Source organism: Miniopterus schreibersii (assembly GCF_964146895.1).
Source record: "Miniopterus schreibersii genome assembly, chromosome: 18".
In the NCBI taxonomy this organism is placed as follows: domain Eukaryota; kingdom Metazoa; phylum Chordata; class Mammalia; order Chiroptera; family Miniopteridae; genus Miniopterus; species Miniopterus schreibersii.
Window position 1 is genome coordinate 37,960,958 of NC_138121.1, and position 23,345 is coordinate 37,984,302.

The 23,345-nt window shown below is 42.0% G+C and overlaps 1 protein-coding gene across 1 annotated transcript in view; it reads left to right on the top strand.

Moving 5' to 3' along the window:
• Nucleotides 1-23,345, top strand: part of ITFG1 (integrin alpha FG-GAP repeat containing 1) — an 83,319-nt gene that overhangs the window by 34,950 nt on the left and 25,024 nt on the right. Inside the window, exons 8-10 of the mRNA XM_081118066.1 lie at nt 5,051-5,132; nt 15,200-15,294; nt 17,831-18,003. Of these exons, the coding sequence (XP_080974192.1) occupies nt 5,051-5,132; nt 15,200-15,294; nt 17,831-18,003 (350 nt within the window). The remainder of the gene's footprint in view (nt 1-5,050; nt 5,133-15,199; nt 15,295-17,830; nt 18,004-23,345) is intronic.

The following is a 23,345-nucleotide window of genomic DNA, read 5'->3' on the forward strand; positions in this document are numbered from 1 at the left end:
ACAAGTTAGCTCCTCCCTGGACATCACAGTTTCCTTTCAAGCTGCTGCCCAGTGCTGGAGCTCAGAGGGAGTGAGTCCAATTAAGTCCATGTGTGGGCCCTTTAAGAGGAGCTTCTCTGGGGCCAGCATCCTCCAGGTCACTCAGGCACAATCCCCACTGGTTTTTGCAGCCAGTTGTTGGGATTTTTCTTCCTTCTACTGGAACCCTGGCCTGGGGGGGCTTGGTGTGGGGCTGATATCTCTTGCTCCTCAGGGAAACCTCCACAGTCAATCCCTCCCAATTTTAAACCACCACTTGTGGATATGGGACCATCTGGTATCGCAGTTACACTCTATGTCTTCGCCCCTCTTCCTGGCCTTGATGTGCTACTTCTTTAGTACCCTAGTTGTAGGACTTCCATTCAGCTAGATCTCAGGTGGCTCTGAATGATGATTGTAATTTTGATGTGGTTGTGGGAGGCAGCGAGTACAGCATTTATCTATGCCACCATCTTGACCGGAAGCCCCCCAATACATATACTTTTTAATTGCAAGTAGATGATTCCCAAACTGATGTCATGAATTATTTTATTTTTAGCTTGATATAGATTATCTGAAAGATTAATGAAGAATACATCACCCCAATCTTAAAGCTGAATTTCAGGCTACATAGTAGAGGACAGGATCTGAGGACAGGCCAGACTGGCCGGCCAACACACAACAAGCAGGGCCAGGTGTTAAACCTCAGCAAAGGCCTTGACTTCCAAACTAAGTAATTTGATCTTTTAAAAACATGTAAATTTTTAAAGGTTTTAGGATGGAAAGTGCAATGACTAGAGCTTTCATTATTGCAGTTAGTGTGGCTGCTGCATGTCGGATAGGTCTGTGGAAAATCTGGAGGTGGGAGGTCACACAGGTGGAATCTCCTCTAACCTGGGAAAGAGGGTAACGATGAGAGGAACAAAGTAGTGGGAAGGGTGAGAAGGGATAAACGGAAAGGACAGGATCACCATCAGTGCAAGAGCGGTGTGTTTTTGCTGGTGACAAGTAGCAGAAAAGGCAAAAGGAAGCCTCAAATTTCAATAGGAAAAGTATTTTTGATAAGAGACAAATCAGGGGAGTGGTTGGAAATGTAGGATTAGAGCTCAAGACAGAGAGTAGCTGAGTGTTGTAAAGGGAGAGTTAAGAGGAGAAGGCCAAGCCAGACCGTGGGCAGCACCCCACCCTCAGTGTCAGAGATGTCCACCTCAGGCCACACGATTCTTTATTGCGGGAAGCTGTCCCACGCACTGTGGGCTGTTCAGCAGTGTCCGGATCTCCGCTCACTGTGGTGCTAGTAGCCATTTCCCAGCTGGGACAATCAGATGTCTCAGACATCGTCCAGTGTCCCCAGAGAACAAAATAACCCCGTGAATAAAGGTGTGGACAGATGATAGTCATCATATTGCTTGCCTATCATTTTTTAACATTATAAATAAAGCAGTTTTAACATTAAATATTAACACATGCAGGGCAAAGCACAGGCAGTCATTCAGGAAAAGGTACTTGTCCCAGGACAGCACTGTGGTGGGATTCCAGCAGAAAATGCAGGTGACCGCCTGACAGCAGCAGTGGGTAGCTATTTCAGTCCTGGTGGTGGTGGTGGTAGTGGCTGTGGCGACTGTGGCAGCAGCAGCAAAAACAGTGGTGTGACTTCCTCTGATAGCCACTGCTAATTGACTGCACGCTGCATGCCATGCTAGTAAGCCCTTTATGTACGTTATCCCACTGATCCTCACAAAGCCTTGTCCAAATACATTTCAGAGATAAGTAAATGGATGCTTAGATGAAAACTGATTTATTCAGACCTCCAGGCTAAGCAAAGAGTGGAGCCAGGAGCTCAACTAGGAAATCTGTCTCTAGAGCGTCTACCCTGAAGTCATTGTGCAATCGCTCAGAAACCAAGGAGGCAGCAGGATGTAGCTGCAGCAGAATCCCTAGTGAGTTGGCCCAGTGGGGCTGCAGGAATGCAGTGAGGGCCATAAGAACAGCATGGTGGAGAATGGGACAATTGGAGTGGAGGACCCCTACGTGGCAGCCCATGAGAAAAGCACCGCAGCTCATAAGCACAGGGCAGCCGCTGTGAAAATACCTGCTGAGTGCTTGGTAACTTCCCACTGTGCAGAACACCTTCTAATCCATCACTGCACAGAGTCATTTCCCTGCAACAGTGGAGAACCCAGCCCCAGAGCAGTCGGTGGCTGTTCCAAAGTGATGCAACTCGTCAGTGAGCGCAGGACTGTACCCCGCGTCACCTGACTCCATGTCTAGTGCCCTTTCTACTCTCCCATAAGACAACTGACCATATGGTACCTTTCCTGCATTAGACAAGTACATAGCAGGTTCATCTTTGAAAGGAAGTGTAGTCACGTGTGACTTTAAAATGTGATATCTCCTAAGAGTAATAACACTGATGATGAAGTTTATTTAGAGTCATTTTTATCAAATACTAAATACATAACTGGCACAAATCTGAATGGAAATTAAGTTACAGAGGTTCAGACTGCCAAGTGGAGTGAAGACCAAGTAATGGTAGTGCTGGGAAGGTAAGTTCGATGGCATGTTGTCTTTTCCCAGCTGAGTCCTGTGTGCACTGCACTCTTCATGCCCTCGCCGTGGCAGGAGTAGGCCTCTTCCTCCAGCGATTGGAGGAGGGTGTTTATTGCTCTTTCACTGAGGCTCCCGGTGAATGTGGCGTCTCAGACACGGGTGGCCATCCTGGGCAGTGTTCACTGTTTTGCTGGAGGCTCGTCATGAGGTTATATGTGGAAGCATTCCTGGATGTACTACTAACTTTAACAGCATCAGTGAGCAAGCAGCTCATCCACTCGAGTCTGTGTGATGAGCTGATGTTCAGCTCTGTGTTCTGTGAGGCTGATTGTTGGAGAGAGATTCTCCGTTCATTGTAGAATCAGTGTGTCCCCTCTGCCCAGCGCTCTGATCATTCTAAAGTGCAGAAGCCACTCTGCATGCCTGTCATGTAACCTCAGGTGTTCGGCAAGGCTGCAAAGAAATCCTATGGTATAAGGCACCTACAGAAATGAGGTTTCTGTAGGAGAATCATTCACAGAGCACATTGATACTTCAGTCACAGTGGGGAACACATGTCTGCGTGGGGACAGTGGAGTGTTAGGTGGTTGGAAAGCTGCCTGTCCCAGGCCACATCCAGACACTTGCTCTTGGTCCTCGCACGTGGTCTTCCTGCTGCCGAAGCAGCAGCGCCTTCCCCTGCACATGTCGGGTGACTGGCCACAGAGGAACAGACCCAAGAGGAGCAAAGGATTTGTATATTTAACATTTGTAAATAGACAGGTGTCCTCTGTAAAGTATGTAGGAGTCAGCGTATCAAATAGTTAATCAGAAGAGAGCTCAGTATAAAACTGAAAGCTCAAAACCCCAGATTCGTGTTTTGGCTTATTTGTCTTGTGTCCTGATCTAGACTCTGAAAGAAAGGCAGACATTTGAAGATATGCATGTTATTTTCACAAATCAGACGTGTCCTGCTCCACTTTGGTGAGAGTAACTGAGACGGGGATCTCTAGTGGGCTCTCCTTTCTTGTAGCTCAGCTTCCTCTGGGTGGTTTGGAGGGCTGTTGGAATCCTTCTGCCCCCTCTCGCCGATACATAAACTGGAGCTGATAATGAATTGGCCCTTCAAGAATCAATACAATTCTCATCTCATTGGAATATATTTTCTTAATTGTTCCCAACAGAATCTTTTCCTCTTGAGACTTTAACACCCCACTGACTTTACTGGATAGATCTTCCAGACAAAAAATCAACAAGGAAACAGTGACTCTAAATGACACACTAGATCAGATGGATTTAATTGACATTCACAGAACATTCCACCCCAAAGCTGCAGAATATACATTCTCCTCAAGTACACATGGGACATTCTCAAAGATAGACCACATGTTAGGACACAAAACAAGTCTCTACAAGTTCAAGAAGATTGAAATCATATCAAGCATCTTCTCAGACATTTACACCATGGAGTACTATGCAGCTATAAAAGAGAAGGATCCCTTACTCTTTGGGACAGCATTGTGGGACTGGAGAGTGTTATGCTAAAAAGTCAGAGAAAGACAAGTGTCACATGATCTCACTCATGTGGAATCTAAGGAACGAAATAAATTGATGAACAAAACAGATCCAGAGACACAGAAGTATGGAACAGACTGAGGGATCTCAGAGGGAAGGCAGGGGTGGGTGGAGAGAGATTAACCTAAGAATTTATATGCAGCCCAGCCAGGCGTGGCTTAGCGGTTGAGCATCAATCTGGGGTCCAGGCGATCAGGGTTCGATTCCCGGTCAGGGCACATGCCCGGTTGTGGGCTTGATCAATGACTCTCTCATCATTGATGTTTCTCTCTCTCTCTCTCCCTCTCCTTTCCTCTCTCTGAAGTCAATAAAGATATATTTAAAAAAAAAAAAAATTTATATGCATATATACATAACCCATGGACACAGACAATAGTGGGGTGTGGGCCTGGGGGGAGGGGATCAATGGGGGGAAAGGGTACATTTGTAATGCTTTCAACAATAAAGATAAATTTTAAAAAAATAAAAAAGAATTCTTTCCCCTTGAAATTTGTAAAACAGTGTCTTGGCTACTTCTTTGTACCACTAATAGGTTATTTTCAGAAATTCCATTTTCCTGATTTAGATTATATCTCCCCACTGGACTGTAAGCCGTTTGAAGGTAGGAGCTATTTTTTATAGCTCTGAATATTTCCAAAACCTTCTGTGGCACATGAAGTAGAGGACACTTGGTGTGTCTGAAGTTAGGGTGATGATTTACCAAGGATGCCCGGGATTGGCCGGGGAACGCAGTCCAGGTATGTGTCTTTACCCACGCATAGCACTTCCTTTGTGTCATGGTAAAAGTGGAACAGGAAGTTGAGATGATGTTTGTGTGGTACCACAAAAGCCTAAAATTATTTATTTCCTTGCTTTAGTTAAAATGCTTTTTTTCACACTTGACAAATGGATTATGATGGCCTAATCCAAAATTTTCTGCCTTTAACAGGATGGAAATTTCTCTATCAGAACTGTATTTGAAAAGCCTCGGAACATGATGGTAGTTGGACAGTCGGCCTTCGCAGACTTTGGTAAGGTTTTTCCGTCTTCCACGATCTGCCCTGCTCTCTGACCTTGTCGTGTTAATTCCGCATGTCAGAGAATAACCTCAGTGTCTTCACAACTACAATGGGTTTTAAAGACAGCTGTTCTAGTGGTGTGCCTGGGATGTGGTCAGTTCTTTGATACAGTAAAGAGCGATTTATAACATGTTTAAATTACAGCTTGAACCCAAGGGGTCCCAGTTTTAGGAAAGTGTCCTTGTATATCCAGGTTATGGAACCAAAATAGTTGAAGGAGTTCGCCTGACCTTGTGAGACATGAACACTAAAAGCCATTTTATGAATTCACTACAGGACAAGTGACTCTCTACTTTCCATAGATTCTGTGCTGGAAATCAAGTTCCCATTGGTTAGGAACTTCTAAAACATAGATTGCTCTTTCCTGAGTTTTCAGGGTTATAATGAAAAGGATTTTGTATTAGGTGGGAAAGTGGTCTAGATGACCACCACCTAAGAGTTGAAAGCTCACTCCCTTTATTCTGCCAGCAAACACCTCAGCCTGTTCATCAAAATGCAGATGACATGTCACCACACCCAGAGGCCTCTGTTTCTCCTTTATAAAAGGGGGTGACGATGCCCACCTCTTGAGGCTGTTGTGAGGAAAGTACAGTGTCCCACATAGTAAGAGCACAGGACATTACTGTAGAGCTTGTCTTCCCGTTGGACTTGCCTGGTTTTGCTGTTGCTGCTGCTCTTTACTCAGGGGACTAAATCAACTCACAACCCATGTCATAGAGACGCATCCCGGCCCAGCTACAGTAGGAGGTTTGATAGTGTTATCAGGTGGAAATTTCACCATGAATCTGTAATTTCACCATCGTGTACTGTAATTGAGTGTCATTACATTGAATACTACCTTGATCTTGAGCAAACTTCTGGTGCCTAATTTGTAGTCTTTAATGCAAATAGCCAAGTGATAGAATACTTGAAATTATGATTTTTAATTTGTTGGTTGACCTGATTAGCCGGATTAATGACAGATCCTTTGCAAGTCTCTCTCTAGGGCAGAAAGTATGTAGGCATTATGTACTTCTCAGGGGCCGCCTGACCTCCCTGGGTAAGAACCTCCAAATTAAAGTTATTTGTCTCATGATTGTATGTTATGTATGGTAAAGTGCCTTGCTTTTGACAAAATTATCAGTAGCTTTACTTTAAATTTTTTAATTTATCTTTATTGTTGAAAGTATTACACGTGTCCCGTTTTTCCCCCCATTCACCAACTCAACCTCACTCCCACCCCCTCCCCAGGCCTTCGCCCCATTATTGTCTGTGTCCACGGGTTATGCATATGTGCATGTAACTTCTTTGGTTAATCTCTTCCCTCCCTCCACCCCCCCTTCCCTCTTCCCTCTGAGATATGACCATCTGTTGCATGCTTCAGTGTCTCTGGGTCTATTTAGTTTGTCAGATTCTTTTGTTCGTTAGCTTCTTCTTAAAGAAGACCGTTCAACATTTCATGTAATACTGGTCTGGTGGTGATGAACTCCTTTAGCTTTTTCTTATCTGTGAAGCTCTTTATCTGACCTTCAGTTCTAAATGATAGCTTTGCTGGGTAGAGTAATCTTGGTTGTAGGTTCTTGCTTTTCATCACTTTGAATATTTCTTGCCACTCCCTTCTGACCTGCAATATTTCTGTTGAGAAGTCAGCTGACAGTTGTATGGGTGCGCCCTTGTAGGTAACTGTTTTCCTCTTGCTGCTTTTAAGATTCTCTCTTTGCCTTTAACCTTTGGCATTCTAATTATGATATGTCTTGGTGTGGGCCTCTTTGGGTGACTGTTGTTTGGACTCTCTGTGCTTCCTGGACTTGTATGTCTATTTCTTTCACCAGGTAGGGGAAATTTTCTGTCATTATTTTTTCAAATAGGTTTTCAATTTCTTGCTCTCTTTTTTCTCCTTCTGGCACCCCCATAATGCAAATGCAACTTAAAGTTGTCCTAGAGACTTCTTACACTATCTTCCTATTTCTGAATTCTTTTTTCTTTTTGCTCTTCTGGTTGGGTGTTTTTTGTTTCCTCATGTTTCAAATTGCTGATTTGATTCTCAGTGTCCTCTACTCTACTGTTGACTCCCTGTAAATTATTCTTCATTTCAGTTCATGTAGCCTTCATTTCTGATTGGTACTTTATTATGTCAGCGATGATCTCACTAGTTTCCTTAAAAGTCTTACTAATATCCTTGAGCATCCTTATAACCATTATTCTGAACTCTGTATCTAATAGTTCGCTTGGCTCCATTCCATTTCGTTCTTTTTCTGGAAATTTCTTCTGTTCTCTCATTTGTGACATGTTTCTTTGCCTCTGCATTTTGGTTGCTTCCTGGTGTTTGTTTCTATGTATTAGGTAGAGTTGCTGTGTTTCCTGGAATTGGTAGAGTGGCTTTGCGTAATAGGTGTCCTGTAGGGTCCAGTGGCTCAGTCTCCCCAGTCACCTGAGCTGGACCTTCTAGGTGCTCCCCTGTGTGGGCTGTGTGCACTGTCCTGTTATAGTTGAGCCTTGGTTGCTATTGGTGTCATTCGGAGGAATTGACCCCCAGGCCACACGGCTGTGAGGACCAGCTGCACCTCTAGCTGAATAGTTGCTGTGCTGGAGACTCCCCTGTGGAGCAGGATTTACTTCAGTTGAGCTTTGATGTTCACCAAGTCCACCCCTTGAGTGTGTCACTTGTGGATGTGGTAGAGTTGTAATCCAGCGTGGTTGAAGCTGACTACTGGGTGCACTGTCTCTGAGGCCTCATATGAGGTACAAAGTCAGCCTCTGCCTGTGCGTTGCCCAGGGCCACCCAGAATGAGCTATACAGCAATCTGTAGATGGCTGCTATTTGTTCTGGTCTTGGAGGTGTTCAGGAGAAGCCAAGCTATGAACCAATGCAGGCTGCCGCTATTGCCCAGCCTGGGGCCACTTATTGAGAGGTGTGGGGCACGCTGAGGCCAACTGCTGCTGCTTTGAGAGATTTTAGGAAAGTCCTAAGCATGAGACTAGAGAGGCCATTTGCATAGAAAAGCCACTGGAAATGGCTTGGATGAGCTTGCAAGTAGGGAGGGGCGAGGTCTCAGGGAATCACCAGGGCGGGGAGAAAGGTATGAGGTTGATGGAGATTCAGAGAAGGTGCCAGCCTGCCACCTCTGTAGGTGGAGGGATCGTCAAAGGAGCAGTGGCCTCTGCCAGCTCTTCTGTCTGGGAGAAAGCTGCCCCTCCAGCTCTTACCTTGATTCCAGGCAAGTTAGTTCCTCCCCAAATGTCCCAGGTCTCTTTCAAGCTGCTGCCCAGCGCTGGAGCTTAGAGGGAATGATTCCAATTAATTCCTTGTATGGGCCCTTTAAGAGGAGCTGCCTGGGGCCAGCATCTTCCATGTTACTCAGCCACAATCCCCACTGGTTTTTACAGCCCGAAGTTGTGGGGACTTCTCTTCCCAGCCCTGGAACCCTGGGCTGGGGAGCCTGATGTAGGGCTGGGGCCCCTTGCCCCTCCAGGAAATCTCCACCATGGAGATTCCTTCTCAAGTTTAAACCACAGCACCGGGTGTGGGCCCATGTCTGCGTCTCTGCAATTCTCCCCTGATTCTACCCCACATCTCCGCCCCTCCTACCAATTTCACTGCTTCTTCGGTTCCCTAGTTGTAGGACTTCTGTTCAGCTAGATTTCAGGAGGCTGTGAATGATGGTGGTCCTGTGTTTTAGTTATAATTTTGTTGTGGTTGTAGGAGGCTGAGGGTACCACTGTTACCTACGCCGCCATGTTGTTGTCTCTCTTCAAATTTTTTAAAAATTCCACTAACTAGACATTTATTAAACATAGACATTCCACTAAACATAGACAGTTACATGTTGGTATTTTTAAGATGTGTAGAATATAGGATACAGTCAATGAAGAAACAACTGTATTTCTCCCCTATTTTTAATAACTTTAGGTAGTATACGAGTAAACTTTTTTTAATGTATCTATAAACTTTAGAAAAATATCCCACAATATCTGTTTAAAAGTCCATGTATTCTTAGTTGGGTATTATAAAAAAACAAGATTGTTAATGAGTCCAAAAACGCAGATGGCATTGAATAAGTTTATGAATATTAATATATACAAAATATGCATTTTCCTATACATTTGAATAAATCTGTGAATTGCATCCTGCCCTTCATCTTCTGCCCCTCCCAATTCCTTTGAACCAAATCAAGGGAAGTGACTGACAGGCAGGAGTCAGCATGATTTCATAAATTTCCTTTCATTTGGTAAAAATTCACATGCTTGAATATATGATGTAGCTCACAGGAACAAGCCCAGTCCATGAAGGAGTGCTTAAATGGCTCCCAGCACATTAGGCTGTCTAGGAACAGAAGGTTTTTACAGCTGGGATGAAGTTTTTAGCTCCTAACATAAAATACTAAAAGATAGTTTTAAAACCTTCTTTAAAATTAGGCTCTTCTGGTATATCCAAAGTGAGGTCGATAGCATGGTTTGCAATCAAAGCAGGAACCTTTAGCAAATAAGGAGGAAATAACTACAGGCCTGCCGCTGCAGGATACGTTCTGGGAAATGTGTCGTCAGGTGATGTTGTTGTTATCTGAACCCATGGACTGCATTTCATTGCAATGTATGAAATTAATGCCATAAGCAAGTCGCTGCCATCATCTCATGGCCACACAGATGTGGACTCTATTTCTTCACTTCTGAAATATAAATTTGGGCCATTGTGTTTTGCAAGGTTTAATATTGCTCAGTAAATACCCAGAGAGCAAGGAAGAATACATTTGTTTTCCTGTTCAAAGACCAAGGGAAAGAGGGCCAATCCCCTGAAGCCACAGTCTGAATTAGAAAACCAAGCACAGGGGCCAAAGCAACTTGCCTGTGGTCCTAAAGCCAGACAGACCTTGGTTTGAGCCCCAGCTCCCCCTACTTACTTAACAAACTTATAAAAGTTACTTAACCATTTCATACTGTGGTTAATATACTTTGCTAAGTGAAAAATTTATTTTGAAATTCTGAATATTTTTTCCCTAAAAGAAAATCTGATCTGGCAATTGTAATAATTTCTGCATCATATTCAGCTTATTTCTGTGCCAGGAATTTCTCTTCATGACACACACTTCCAAAGAACATAACGTGGAACACTTCATATGTTACTGTAGAAGTAGGAAGAAATGGATTCTAGTATGTGCATTTTCAGCTTTATAATAGTGAACCACAAAGAAGTATAGTTTTCTATGCAAATACATTACCTGTCACATGTCTCACATGTCTTTTGAAAAATGTGCTGGGAAAGCTATTATCCTCCCCTTCCTCTGTCTATTTTAGCAAGAAATGCAGTTTCAGAAATCCTGTACAGAAACCTTTAGCTTTAGGTCCCAGGAGTTAGAATTTAAAGCAAGCCTTGGAATCTGTGTGGACCTTCCTGCCATTAATTAGTGGTGTGACTAGTACTTGTGTCCTGTGTGCCACAGCCATCCATCCTCGAGGGAATTTCCTGGTGGTGGAAGGGCTCGTTTCGACTCACTCCTTCTGTGAGCTGTCATGACAGGCTCTACTCTGTAATTCAGGAATCGTTCCATTTATTTTTATTACTGAACTCATAGTTCCAAGCTACAGACCAAAATAGTAAGCCATTCTACTTACAACTTTTCCCCTCCATCCAACGAGTAACATTCATCAAATCCTAAAAAGTTGCCTTTACTTTCTATGACCACATTTGCATATTTCCTGCTGGCAGCATTACGGTGGGTCCTGGGAGTGAGAACTCTAAAGAGCAAGCTCTGGCTTTCTTAGAGTTATGCATTTTCCATTGCCTGCCTACTAAGCACAACATGCCACTGTCCTGAGTGCACATGGCATGCCTTCATAATGGAGGGGCTGTCTTAATATAATTAATCCTCACAGTGACCAACCCCTTGCAGTAGCCAAATTATGTTCCTTTGATCAGTTTATAGATAAAGATGAATACAAGAGGTATTGAGTTTCTTTTGTGAAAACTATGGATCATTCAGTAAGTGCTGTGGCACAGCTAGATACGTCATCTATAAAAAGCACAGTAGGATCCTCACCCACATCTTACGCTAAAATAAATTCCTGGTGAATCTAAGACATAAACATAGAAATAATGTCCCCAGGTACTAAGAAGCAAAATTTAGAAAATAAAAGGAAAATAAATCACAGACAAAAGAATAATTTTCTTAATGTAGAAAGGACTCCTACAAATCGGTAAGCAAAAGACCAACAACATCATTAATAAGAAAACTAAAAATTGAAACAACTGTGAAATGCCATTTGCACTTACCAGGGGAATTAGGAAGATAGTGACTGCTGGGCTTACCCTGAAGTTCAGATTCATTAGACCTGGGCAAAGCCTAAGAATTCACATTTCTTACAAGCTCCCAGCTACACTGAGGCTGTGGGACTGGGGCCCACACTTTGAGAATCACTGCATTAGAGAAATTGTGATTTACAGAGTTTGATGGGTAATCTGGGGCCGGAACAATGACTTGTAATTTGCTTAAATACCACAGATCAATTAACTTCATACCACTAAAAATATTATGAATGTTTAAGAAAATAAGTAATGTATATGTGACCCTTTCTTATGTGTATCTTCTCTGTCTTCTGCTTAACTGAAAATAGGGAAACACTGCTATACAGAAATTCATTATTAATCCATTTTTATCAGAACAATAACTTTTAGTGTCCTCTTGGTTTTGAAATTAAAATTTTTTAGAAAATTGGTTTAATCTATTTCAGTAAAATTATGTCTCTGTTTTAGAGAAGAATTTTATTTGAAATCTGGCTTAAGGTTGACATCAGATGGAAGCTAACCTTGTTCAATGCGCACTTCTGCCAGTGTTTACACTGCAGGTGATGAAGTAAGTTCATCAAAATGCCTTCTTTAAGGACTTTTATCCTTCAATAAAACTAGGTACAACTATCCTGAAGTCCTGAGGAAAAGGCAGTCCAGCAACATAAATTCCTCGACTTGGGTAAGGACCATGTGCGTGGTCCACAGACAGGGCCTCCACCAGCATGACACGCTTCTGACAGTCATGTGATTTCTCAGAGGATTTGCTTAAACAGAGTCTAGTTCCTAGCCTTGTACTTCTGATTCATGTGAAACTTATTTTTCTGAAACTACTGTCTTCCCCAGACATAATAACTTATGAAAGTTTCCTGTAATCTGAGGTTTAAAAAAATGCAGATTTGAAGAAAGACTATGGAAGTATTCTAGGTTAAAGGAGACTAAAGATAAATAACAACAAAATACAATTCCTACCCCTAGACTGGACCCTATGTTTGAGGAGCAAAAATGCTATAAAAGACATTATTAGGTCAATGGACAAAACTGAAATATGCAGGGATGGACAAAAGTAAGTTTTACAGTTATACAAATAATACAATAATTAATAAATAATAATACAAGAATAAACTCTGTGTTCCGTGTACTCACAACTGTAAACGTATTTTTGCCCACCCTTGTGCATAGTACATTAGATAAAAGTTATCTGTGTGAATTGGTAACCGTACTGTGGTTATGTAAGAGAATATCCCTGTTACTAGGAAATACACACTAAGTACTTAGGGGTGAAGGGCCATAGCTACACCATTAGGTACGTGGTTCAGAAAAAGATTGATTTTTAGAGTACATAATGATAAATGGAATAGAATGTTAACATTGGGCAGATCTGGTTAAGGGGGTTACAGGAGTTCCTTGTACTATTTTTATTGTTGCAGTTTTAAGTTTAAATTCTTCTCAAGTGAAAATTTTTTTAAAAACATACAGAAAGATGAAACATGTAAGATTTAAACATTTGTTTTCTTTAAGAGAGAAAATTTCCTTTGGGTATGAAGTTGGATTCTCAGTAGACTTTTCTACACCTCCCCTGACTATCAAAAACTAGCGCTTAGAGGTATCACGAAGCGCACACTCTCTGATGGAGTTTCAGACTTCTGTGACCTTATCTATAAATACTGTTGATAATTTATACTAAGAGGCATGATGACGATGTTACCATGTGCGTTAGTTACATGTTTATTAGGTGGCTATTTCCCAGCATTAAGTATCAGCTAAGTCATGGTCAAAATCCTCGTGGGAAATGGAACACTATTTGGAGAAACTAGGGGAAAGACAAGTGTCAGTCATAATGTAATTCTGAGTATTCGCCGTTGAGGTAAAAAGTGCAGGGCAGAGACTTAGTAATGTTCTTCCAAATGGTCCCCCATTACTTTGTAATAAAATGGTTTGGGGGTTTTTGTTGTTGTTAATCCTCATATGGGGATATTTTTTCCATTGCTTTTCAGAGAAACGGGGAGAGGGAGAGAGAGAGAGGCATCAATCTGAGAGAGACACATCACTGCTCACCTCCACACGCGCCCTGACTGGGGGTGGGGAGCAAACCTGCAACACTTTGGTGCAAGGGCCAAAGCTCTAACCATGGGCCACACCGGCCGGGGCTAAAATGATTTGGGTTTTGATGAAGCCTATGCTGTTACTAGAGCCAGCTTATAGGTGACAGTCGCATTTAATTCTTTCTTACTTGGCAGTTCTTTTGTAATAGTCTTTTTAACTATGATATATGTTTATGCCCTTGGAAAGCCTCTCCTTTCCAAGCATCCCTGCCTGCAGTTCCCTCTCCTTGCAGCTTCTTTCTTGGAAGCCCAGATATATATATATATATATATATACTCTCCAACCACTAGCTATTCGCTGTACTTTCCATTATTAATTCAGCTATTTTATTTTATGTTAACCTCCTCTCAGGAAGGGTTTGTTATCACAAATGAGACTAGTCTGAAGAGCATCAGTAGTTAAACCGTGAAATTAAATGAGAAAGTTCATTTTTCATTTACGTAAATGACGGCTTACTGAGGTCAGCTTCCATTGGCTAGATTCTCATCCCACTCAGCCTAAAACTCTCTCCTTCCTTTCGGATACATTATTGGAGACTTGATAGGCTTATTATACTTCTGTCTTAACATGTCAGCCTACGCAAGGAAGGACATTGCTTTACTGTGCATCTGTCTATGTCCTTCCAAATGAAGGCACTGTGTCAGCACACACTAAGGGAAGCAATAAATCAGTGGTGGAAGCAGCACCAACTCAGGCCCCAAATTTACAAGCTAGGTGACTAGTCCATGGTGAATGTCCTGGTAGGGGTTTAGCTTGAGGATATCAAAATCTGCCCCCACATCAGGGTCGGGGACAGTAGATGGGAGGGAGCAATGAGGGCTGCCTCCGGGTTCCTCAGTAACCCCTCTTCAGAGGTCTTTGCAGGATTTGTGCAGCATTTGAAAAACCTGGCAGCTGGATGTGACATCTGTATCCCTTCATTTGCTTTTTAATGACAAAAATTTGTTGCTACTTGTTAGAGGCCGAGAGCTGTATGATCATTGAAGTTCCTGCCATACAAAGGGCGCTTGAAAGTACGTGGGAACAGAATTATGTGTAAGCACACATTTTTTTCCCCATTGCTTTTTCAGAGAAAGAGAGGGAGAGAGAGACAGACAGACATCAATGTGAGAGAAATACACCGATTGGTTGCCTCCTGTACGCCTCTAGCCTCAACCAGGGATCAAGCCTGCAACCCAAGTATATGCCCTTGGGCATAATTGAACCTGGGACCCTTCGTTCCTCAGGCCAACGCTCTATCCACTGAGCCACACCGGCCAGGGCAAGCACACATTTGATACCTGCCATCTGATTACGGGTCCTACTGACATGCTTTCTTTTCTCCTGTGCAGCGGTGATAATTAGGTAAATAAGTCAAAAGCCACATTTTTAAAAATTGATTATTTTAACATTAGAGCCTGAAATAGGTCTTTTTCCAACATTGGGTAAATATGTAACCACAGAAAAGTGAGAGTTTAAAACAGGAAGCAGTCCAGGTAATAGGATGCAAGGGCCAGAGTAATGTTCAGTCAAATCACGTTTATTACACAGTTACGGGCAGCCTCTTCAGTTTACCCAGGTTGATGTAGACTTTGAACAAATAGGAAGATGAGCTGCCATCTGAGAACACTTGGTGGTGTGGCTGTTAGTAGACTCCAGAAGTTTCTTTTGGCAGATGGAGATGGACACATGGATCACTTACTCCCAGGCTGTGAAGATAAAAGCTGCCAGAAAAGCGCCATCTACTTAGTGAGATCCGGAGCAAAGCAGGTACGTTAGCTTGTTTTTAATGTGAATAGAATCACGGTCTTGAAAAACAGTCTTCAGAGGTTAGAAAAGATAACCTGAAGCATCGGAACAGAGAGAAACCAAAAATAAATTATTGACTTCCTCACTTAATGAAATGCACTTCAGTCTGTTTTTTATTGGTTTATTGAGGGGAAACTGCCATTATTATCCTTTGTGGTGAAGAAAGCCCGTTCTCGATCCTGTAAGTAAGTGACCTGTTAGCATTTCGTGCGCGGGGAAGGTGAGATGCACTGTGACTGCAGAGCGCCCTGTACATGCCATTCCTGCTTTGAGGCAATGCCAAGGTCTGCTCCATCCTTTCCCACTGGCTCCCTGGCCTGCAGGTGACCAGACAGGATCCGGTAGCCCCAGCCAAGGGCAACCGTGGACGTGATCGGCCATGACATTGAGTTTCTCCATGTGGATAGCACCTGGCAGGAAGCCAATAATCGGGTAGAATCAATCTGTTTTTTCTATTTGGGGGTAAAAAAGATGGAATAACATACTGACTTTTATAGCCCTTAGAGTAGAAACATCACATTTTATACTAAGACACTAAAGGAAAGTCTTCACAGACAACAGTGTGGTGATGACCAGAAGGAAGGGAGGGAGGTGGGAAAGGGTGGACGGGGGACGAGTGGTGCTGGAAGGAGCCTGACTTGGGGTGGTGAGCACATAGTACAATATATAGGTGATGTGTTATGAAATTGTACCCCTGAAACCTATATAACTTTATTAACCTATGTCGCCCAATAAAGTCAATAAAAATTTTTTTTTAAAAGTCTTCATATAGTCAGCATTCTAAAATCATTTAACTATTACACTCATAAGTTTTATTACCTTGAACTTTTAACTTTGAATCACTGAAAACATGTCAAATAGCACCTCATCTGATTCATAGCTAGCTAAGCAAACCTAGTAATGGTAGCCTGTCTCCAGGTGGCAGACCACTGACAGCAAGAATATCTTCAAATTATACAGTCCTCTCTCTGGGAAGACAGATGTCACAGTGCTTTGGTGACTGTTAAAGAAGTCACATTAATGAAACACTTTTTGCTTTTCAGACCCTAATGCATTTCTTCACAGGAATACTTTAGTCTCATCAGTGAACTATCAGCCTCTTTAGAACTTGGCATTTTATGAAATTTCCCATCTTCCAAAACAAAACCAACTATTATTTTCAGTCAAGTGGAACATTAAAACATTTTTATGATATTTAATACTTCTTTGCTTTACAAAACATTGAGAAAGTGATTAAAGATAGAGACAGGTTTTGAAAACAGCTTGTTTTCTGTAATGTGACTTTGTTTTTTCTTTTCCCATGGTAAATTATGCTTTCTTTGGATAACCTAGAGCATGTTCTGGATACCCTGTGTACTAAATATTTTTCAAGAAGCCATTTTTAATGTAGTTCACCTTATAAGAAAAAACATCTGTAGGTGTGTTTGGCCTGCCATTTCCAGCCAGCTGTGCCTGGTTCCATCTGGGTGTCTCCAGGCTACCTGCCAGCATCCTTGCTCTTAGCTAGCTGGGGGAACATCTCTGATTTTTTTTTTCTATATGTCTTTATTGATGTCAGAGTGAGGAAGGGAGAGGGGGAGAGAGAGAGAAACAGCAATGATGAGAGAGTCATTGATTGGCTGCCTCCTGCATGCCCCCTACTGGGAATGGAGCCCAAAATCTGGGCATGTGCCCTGACCAGAAATCGAACCATGCTCTCCTGGGTCATACGTCAATGCTCAACTACTGAGCCATGCCAGCCAGCCGGGCACATCTCTGATTTTAATGGCATCTTTTCCGCTCTTTAGATTTTCAGTGTGCATTGGGTTATTAACAGGGAAGACTTGGGCATTCAGAAGAGAAAGAAATTTCCAAAAGCTTATTTTGAAATCAACCTATTCCCTCTGTTCATTATAATTAATATAAAAATAAAGAATTTACTGAAATTATAGCTTCCGGCTCTTTGGGCGACAAGCTCACTCTCCTGGGCAGGCAGAACTCATCAGGGCTGGTGTTTGGCTCTGAGGGTGATGGCTGAGTCACTGTCATGTGTCAAGGCCAAAGGAGAGTGAGGCTGTCCAGAGAGGACTTCATCCTGGTCCAACTTTCTTCTTAAACTGGTCCTCCTGAAAGGACGTCACTATTAGGTATTTCAGTTTGCTATAATTTTTTAAAATATTCATTTGAGGTTATATTTCTAGTCATCACAGATTTTTAAATGAGCAATTCAGCTATGTAATTATTAACATCATTTTAACCCTAAGAGTCTGGTTCTGTGGAAGCTTTCTAAGGCTCTGTGACATGCAGTGAGAAGTGACCAGTGATATGTTTTTAAAGAGAACTTTTCCCTAGAGTATCAGTTACCTGTTCAACAGAGTACCTGCCCTACTGCAGACGTGAAGCATGAAAGTGTGGTGATGTTTATCTTGAGGACTTGTAATGGATCACTTGTTTTGCAAATGGTGAGGTTTTTTTTCTAAAATGACTGTAAAATCTCATCTTTTTCTCCTGTTCCTAGTGGGTTCCAGTCTTACAGGATTTCAGCAACAAGGGCACACTCTGGGGCTTTGTACCATTTGTGCAAGAACAGCGACCAGTGGAAATACCACTTCCAATTACCCTTCACATCGGAGACTACAACATGGATGGCTACCCGGATGCTCTTGCCATACTGAAGAATACATCTGGAAGGTATGGAAATTAAGTCAAGTAGAAATGTGCATAAAACATCATCACTGTGACACTTCATAACTGAGTATCACCCAGATGTGGTACAGTCCCTTAAATAAGAAAGAAGACCAGCTCAGGTCCTATTTCTTTACATGGTCTCTTAACTTCTCCCAGCTGCTTAGAACACTGTTCTTTTTCACAGATTTGTTTTCTATAGAACAAAAGTGGACATCTAATATAAAGTAAAAAACATTTTTTATTCAACAAAACTTGATCTTTAAAAGGTCAAAAGTTTTTGATAAACAAAAGACCCATTATATTTGGAGGCTGAAGAATGTGGTGGTTAAGAGCTATGCCTAGGCTCTGACGTCGGCCCAGCCACTTACCACCTGTGTGACCTTGTGCAGATTAGCTAAACTCCTCGTCCCTGAGATGAGAGGGGTAACTATACTTCTGTTGTGGAGTTGTAGCGAAGATTAAATGAGGTAAAAAAAAGTGAAGCAGTTACCATTGCTAAGGGAACTAGAGTAAGAACAAAGCCCAAAGTGAGTAGAAAAAGGGAAATGATAAAGATTAGAGATGAAAGAGACTGAAAAAACCCCAGAAAAGATCAGTGAAACTCAATCAGAAATGAAAGAGAAGTGATGCCACAGAAATACAAAGGGTTGTAAGAGAGTACTGTGAACAGTTACACACCAACAAACTGGACAACTGAGAAGAAATGGGTAAGTTCCTAAAAACAGAATCTTCCAAGACTGAATTAGGAAGAAACAGAAAACCTTAACAGAGCTATTACTAGAAACAAAATTGAATCAGTAATGCCCTAGCTGGTTTGGCTCAGTGGTTAGAGTGTTGGCCAGAAGACTGGAGGATCTGGGGTTCAATTCCGGCCAAGGGCATGTGCCTTGGTTGCAGGCTTGATTCCTGGCCTAGGTCAGGGTGCATGTGGGAGGCAACCAATCTGTCCGTGTGTCTCTCTCACATCGATGTTTCTCTTTCTTCCTTCCACTTTTCATTGGAAAAAATCCCCAGGTGAGGATTTTTTTAAAAAAAATTGAATCAGTAATAAAAAAATCTCCCCCAAAACCAAAATCCAGAACCGGACAGCTTCCCAGTTGAGTTTTACCAAATATTCAAAGAATTAAGACCTATCCTTCTCAAACTAGTCTAAAAATTAAAGAGATGAGGAAGCTTTCAAACTCATTCTACAAGGCCAACATTACCCTAATACCAAAACCAGAGAAAGACATTACTAAAAAAGAAAATTATGGGCCAATATCTCATGTGAACATAGATGTAAAAATCCTCAATAAAATATTAGCCAAACAAATTCAGCAATACATTAAAAAATCATATACCGTGATCAAGTGAAATTTATTCCAGAGACACAAAGATGGTTTAATATCCACAAGTCAGTGTCATATACACCCTAATTGGAATGAAGGGTAAAAATCATGGCCATCTTAATAGATGGAGAAAAACCATTTGAAAAAACTCAACATCCATATATGATAAAACCTCTCATTGCAGTGGGTATAGAGGAACATACCTAAACACAGTAAAGGCCGTATGTTACAAACACACAGCATCACACATGACGCCAAACGAAGCTTTCTCTCTGAGATCAGGAACAAGAAAAGGATGCCCACTCTCACCACTCTTATTCAACATAGTATTGGAAGTCCTAGCCACAGTAATCACAAGAAAAAGACTTACTTGCTGGCATATTTGTTTAGGCCCATAATTGGTATTTCAAAAATGGTCCTCTGAAATACAAAACAGCAGTTGAAATGTAAAGGAGAGGCCTGGAATTCTCACATTCCAAGAAAATACATACATTATTCATTCTAAGTTCTTTCAGGAGGTGGACAACGAATGTCCGCTACCCAGAGCAGAATAACTTATTGATACCTGCTCAGGTACATGTGGGAAATTTAGCAAATGACTTATGAACATGAAGGGAAACTGTTACAGTAACAGAAATGCCATTGTTCTTAGGTCTTAGAAACTACTTCCCTCCCTTCAAATAAGTGAAGGTCGGAAACCAAGTAGAATACCACAGTGACAGTCACTTTTCATATGCCACGGCATCTGAAATAGGATTCTAAAGAGCAAAGGAGGAGGCATGGGCTGTCTGAACTCAACTCCTTTTGCATTTCAGCTAGGTATTTAATTCCCGAAGAATGGTTTCACCCACGGCAGTTTCAGTCTCTCTGTGTCTTCAACAACTTACTGTTACTATGAGTCCTCTAACATGGGAGTCTGGCTTATTAGTGATATTTGCTATAAATTTCCATCATCACAGGTGTGCCATTACTTTACAGTTTTAAAGCCATCATTATTTCAAGAACTGAGAATTTTCTCTCACCTCCCAGTCAGGATAAGAAGGAACTCTGGATGATGAGGTGAATGGGTGAATCTTGTGGGTCACATGGGGGTCACTTAAGGCCCAGAAAGACCTGACAAGGAAAAAGTTTTCCGTTTCATAGAAGCACTAATTGTGTTACATCTGCTTTTTCTTTCAGTGTTAATTATCTAAATGTTTTGTCCTCTGCTTAATGAAGGGTTTAATAGATGATTATGTTACATTCCTGGTTTAATCTTATTTTAATGCGTTTTCATTGATGGGATAATGCCCTTTCTTTAAGGTACATAATTATCTTAACTCAGCGTGTTGTCAAACTTTCCCAGAAGATAAAATTGAAATTTAAATGTGGTTAGTTCTTTTGCCGCACAGGTATTCTAGCACATAGAATTTCCTACCTTTCATGAAATAATGAACATTTTATAGAAATTGGTTTTAGAATATGGTGTAAACACAAAATTACGGCTGGTGACAGGGCACATTTGTATTCCTTGATTGACTTTCATCGATATCCCCAACTATAAGTGACTATGACTGATGTTTATCTAAACATAATACACACAGGTGGATCAGTCATCCTGAGGAGGCACCTTGGTAGAACAGACATTTCTTCAACAATGTTTAAAATTTAAACACTTGAGAAATACTTCTATAAGAATGGCCTGGGTGGGGAGTGACTGCACAACAACAGCAGATCACATGGGAAGGTGTCATAGTTAGCTAACATTAAATATTCAAAAACATCACTCATCTCTAACGTTGAATAACACACGTTTCTCTCCATCACTGTAGGATGGTAGTTTTCATGATTCTGGGTGGTCGTTTTGGGGATTTTTGAAAATCTTATCTGTCTCCTGAGGATATTCCACAAGGTGGAAGCTTCAGCTCCTGACTTTTCTTCCTGTATTTCTTTTTTTTTTTTTTAATATCTTTTATTGATTTCAGAGAGAGGAAAGGAGAGGGAGAAAGAGAGAGAGAGAAACATCAATGATGAGAGGGTCATCATTGATCGGCTGCCTCCTGCACGCCCCCAACTGGGGATCGAGCCCGCAACCTGGGCATGTGCCCTGACCGGGAATCGAACCCTGATCGCCTGGATCCTAGGTCGACGCTCAACCGCTGAGCCACACCCAGCTGGGCTCTTCCTGTATTTCTTTCCTCAGCAATTTCATTCAGATTTACAACACAAGTTGTCTTAACTTCAAGGCAAATAATTGTCTGCACCACATGGATGTCCACCCATCTCTTCAAACTTACCTTGTCTAAAACCAAACTTAATTGTGACGCCCCTTCTCTTCAAATTCAACTCTTCCTCATGATTTCCCTGATTACTACAAAGATGTCATTCTGGCCTCAGTCGTTGCAGCTGAGAAAAGTTAAATTGCCTTTGATCTCCCCCCGAGCAGGCTCAGTCCTTCCATAGTGTGTGTTGCAGGTGGCTTTTCTTTTCCATTCTCACTGCGCCTCCCGAGTTCAAGTACTCTCTCCTTACCCTGAATTGTTCTTATAGCTCCTCGTTGGTTTCTATCTACATGATACCCTTTCCATTTCAACCCCACCCGTCTCCTCTGGATATAGGATCTTCCCACAGCAGTTACTGCCCTCACCTTTGCCTTCAGGATCTTCTTATTCCACCCTCTTTCCCCCAGTATTTATGTAAATACTGTATGTGCAAGTCTCCCCACCCCTAAAATAATTTTTTGTCTCTACTTTATTACCTCAAATTCACCCTTGCCCTACCCTGTCTGCTTCCCCCCACTCCTGCACCTTTCGTTTAGTCCCAGTGACTTCTAATTGATTCAGAGGACATCTCTCAGTCCTCAGGTCACCAGATTCTTACCTACATTTGGCAGTTGACGACTTACTCCTAAAACTTCTGGTTCTCTCTGTAGCCTCTAACTTTTCCTGTACCGCGTCTTCTGGGAACTCCTTTGCATCTTGGCCATCTCAAGTAGTGGTGTTTCTGAGGGTTCCATTCTCAGCGCTTTGTTCTCACTCTGAATGCTTTACTCTACTCTGGCTGGTTTCCTTGCCACTTGTAGGACTTCTCAGTCCCTGTGTCTGGGCCTCACACCTGTGTATGTGACTGCCTGGTGGACCTTCCCCTGGATGCTCTACCTATGGCACCCCAAACCAGAAAGAATCTCCTCTCCCCTAAATCTGTTCTTAGTGTATCTCAGGTGGTACCATCACGTACCCAGTCACCCAAATAGAAATGTGGGAGCCACCCTGCATTTTCCATCCCTCCTTTCCTCTTTCCCATTCCTGTGATCCATCTCATCACTGCATCTTACAGTGTTAACACCTAGAGAAGAACCAGTATAACTTCCTTACCACCGTTCCTTCTGCGTGTGGACTTGACAAATGGTGCTGTGTCCATGAACTTCTCACTCTACAAGTCTGAATATCCTGTTTATACCATTAACCAATTAACAGATACAGTGACCATTATATTTCGTTTTACATAATAAAAATATGAATATTCTAAAACCTAGAAAGTGTCGTAGTGGCAACCAAAGTAGCCAATATAAGGAACACCTTTGAATAAAGGTGAATTAAAACGTGACCGTCTTTCTAACCACTTAGGACAGGAACTTGGCATTCGGTCTGCCACGTGTTGCCTTTCCATCGGCCTTGCTCTGCCAGAGCCACTTCCTCCTCATTCAGGAAGCACTGGCTGGCTGTTCACTGCCTCTCCTGTCACAGGTGATGCGAATATGTCGGGGGATAAATACTGCTTTGCCCAGAGCTCAAGTGCACCTTGTTCTGAATAGCAACTTAGCACCTCTTAGGAACATTCCTAATTGTCAGTGATCTGTATCACAGACACACTTCAATAATGTTTAGTATTTGAGTGTAATCTTTGTTATATTAACTTAGCTGAGGGTTCTGCATGTACCAATGGCTGGAGCATAGGTTCCAGAGCAGCAATTCAAAAAAATTACATTCTTTTTAGAGAAGTCCTAATGGATTTATTTTTCTTCTTAATTCTTTTTTC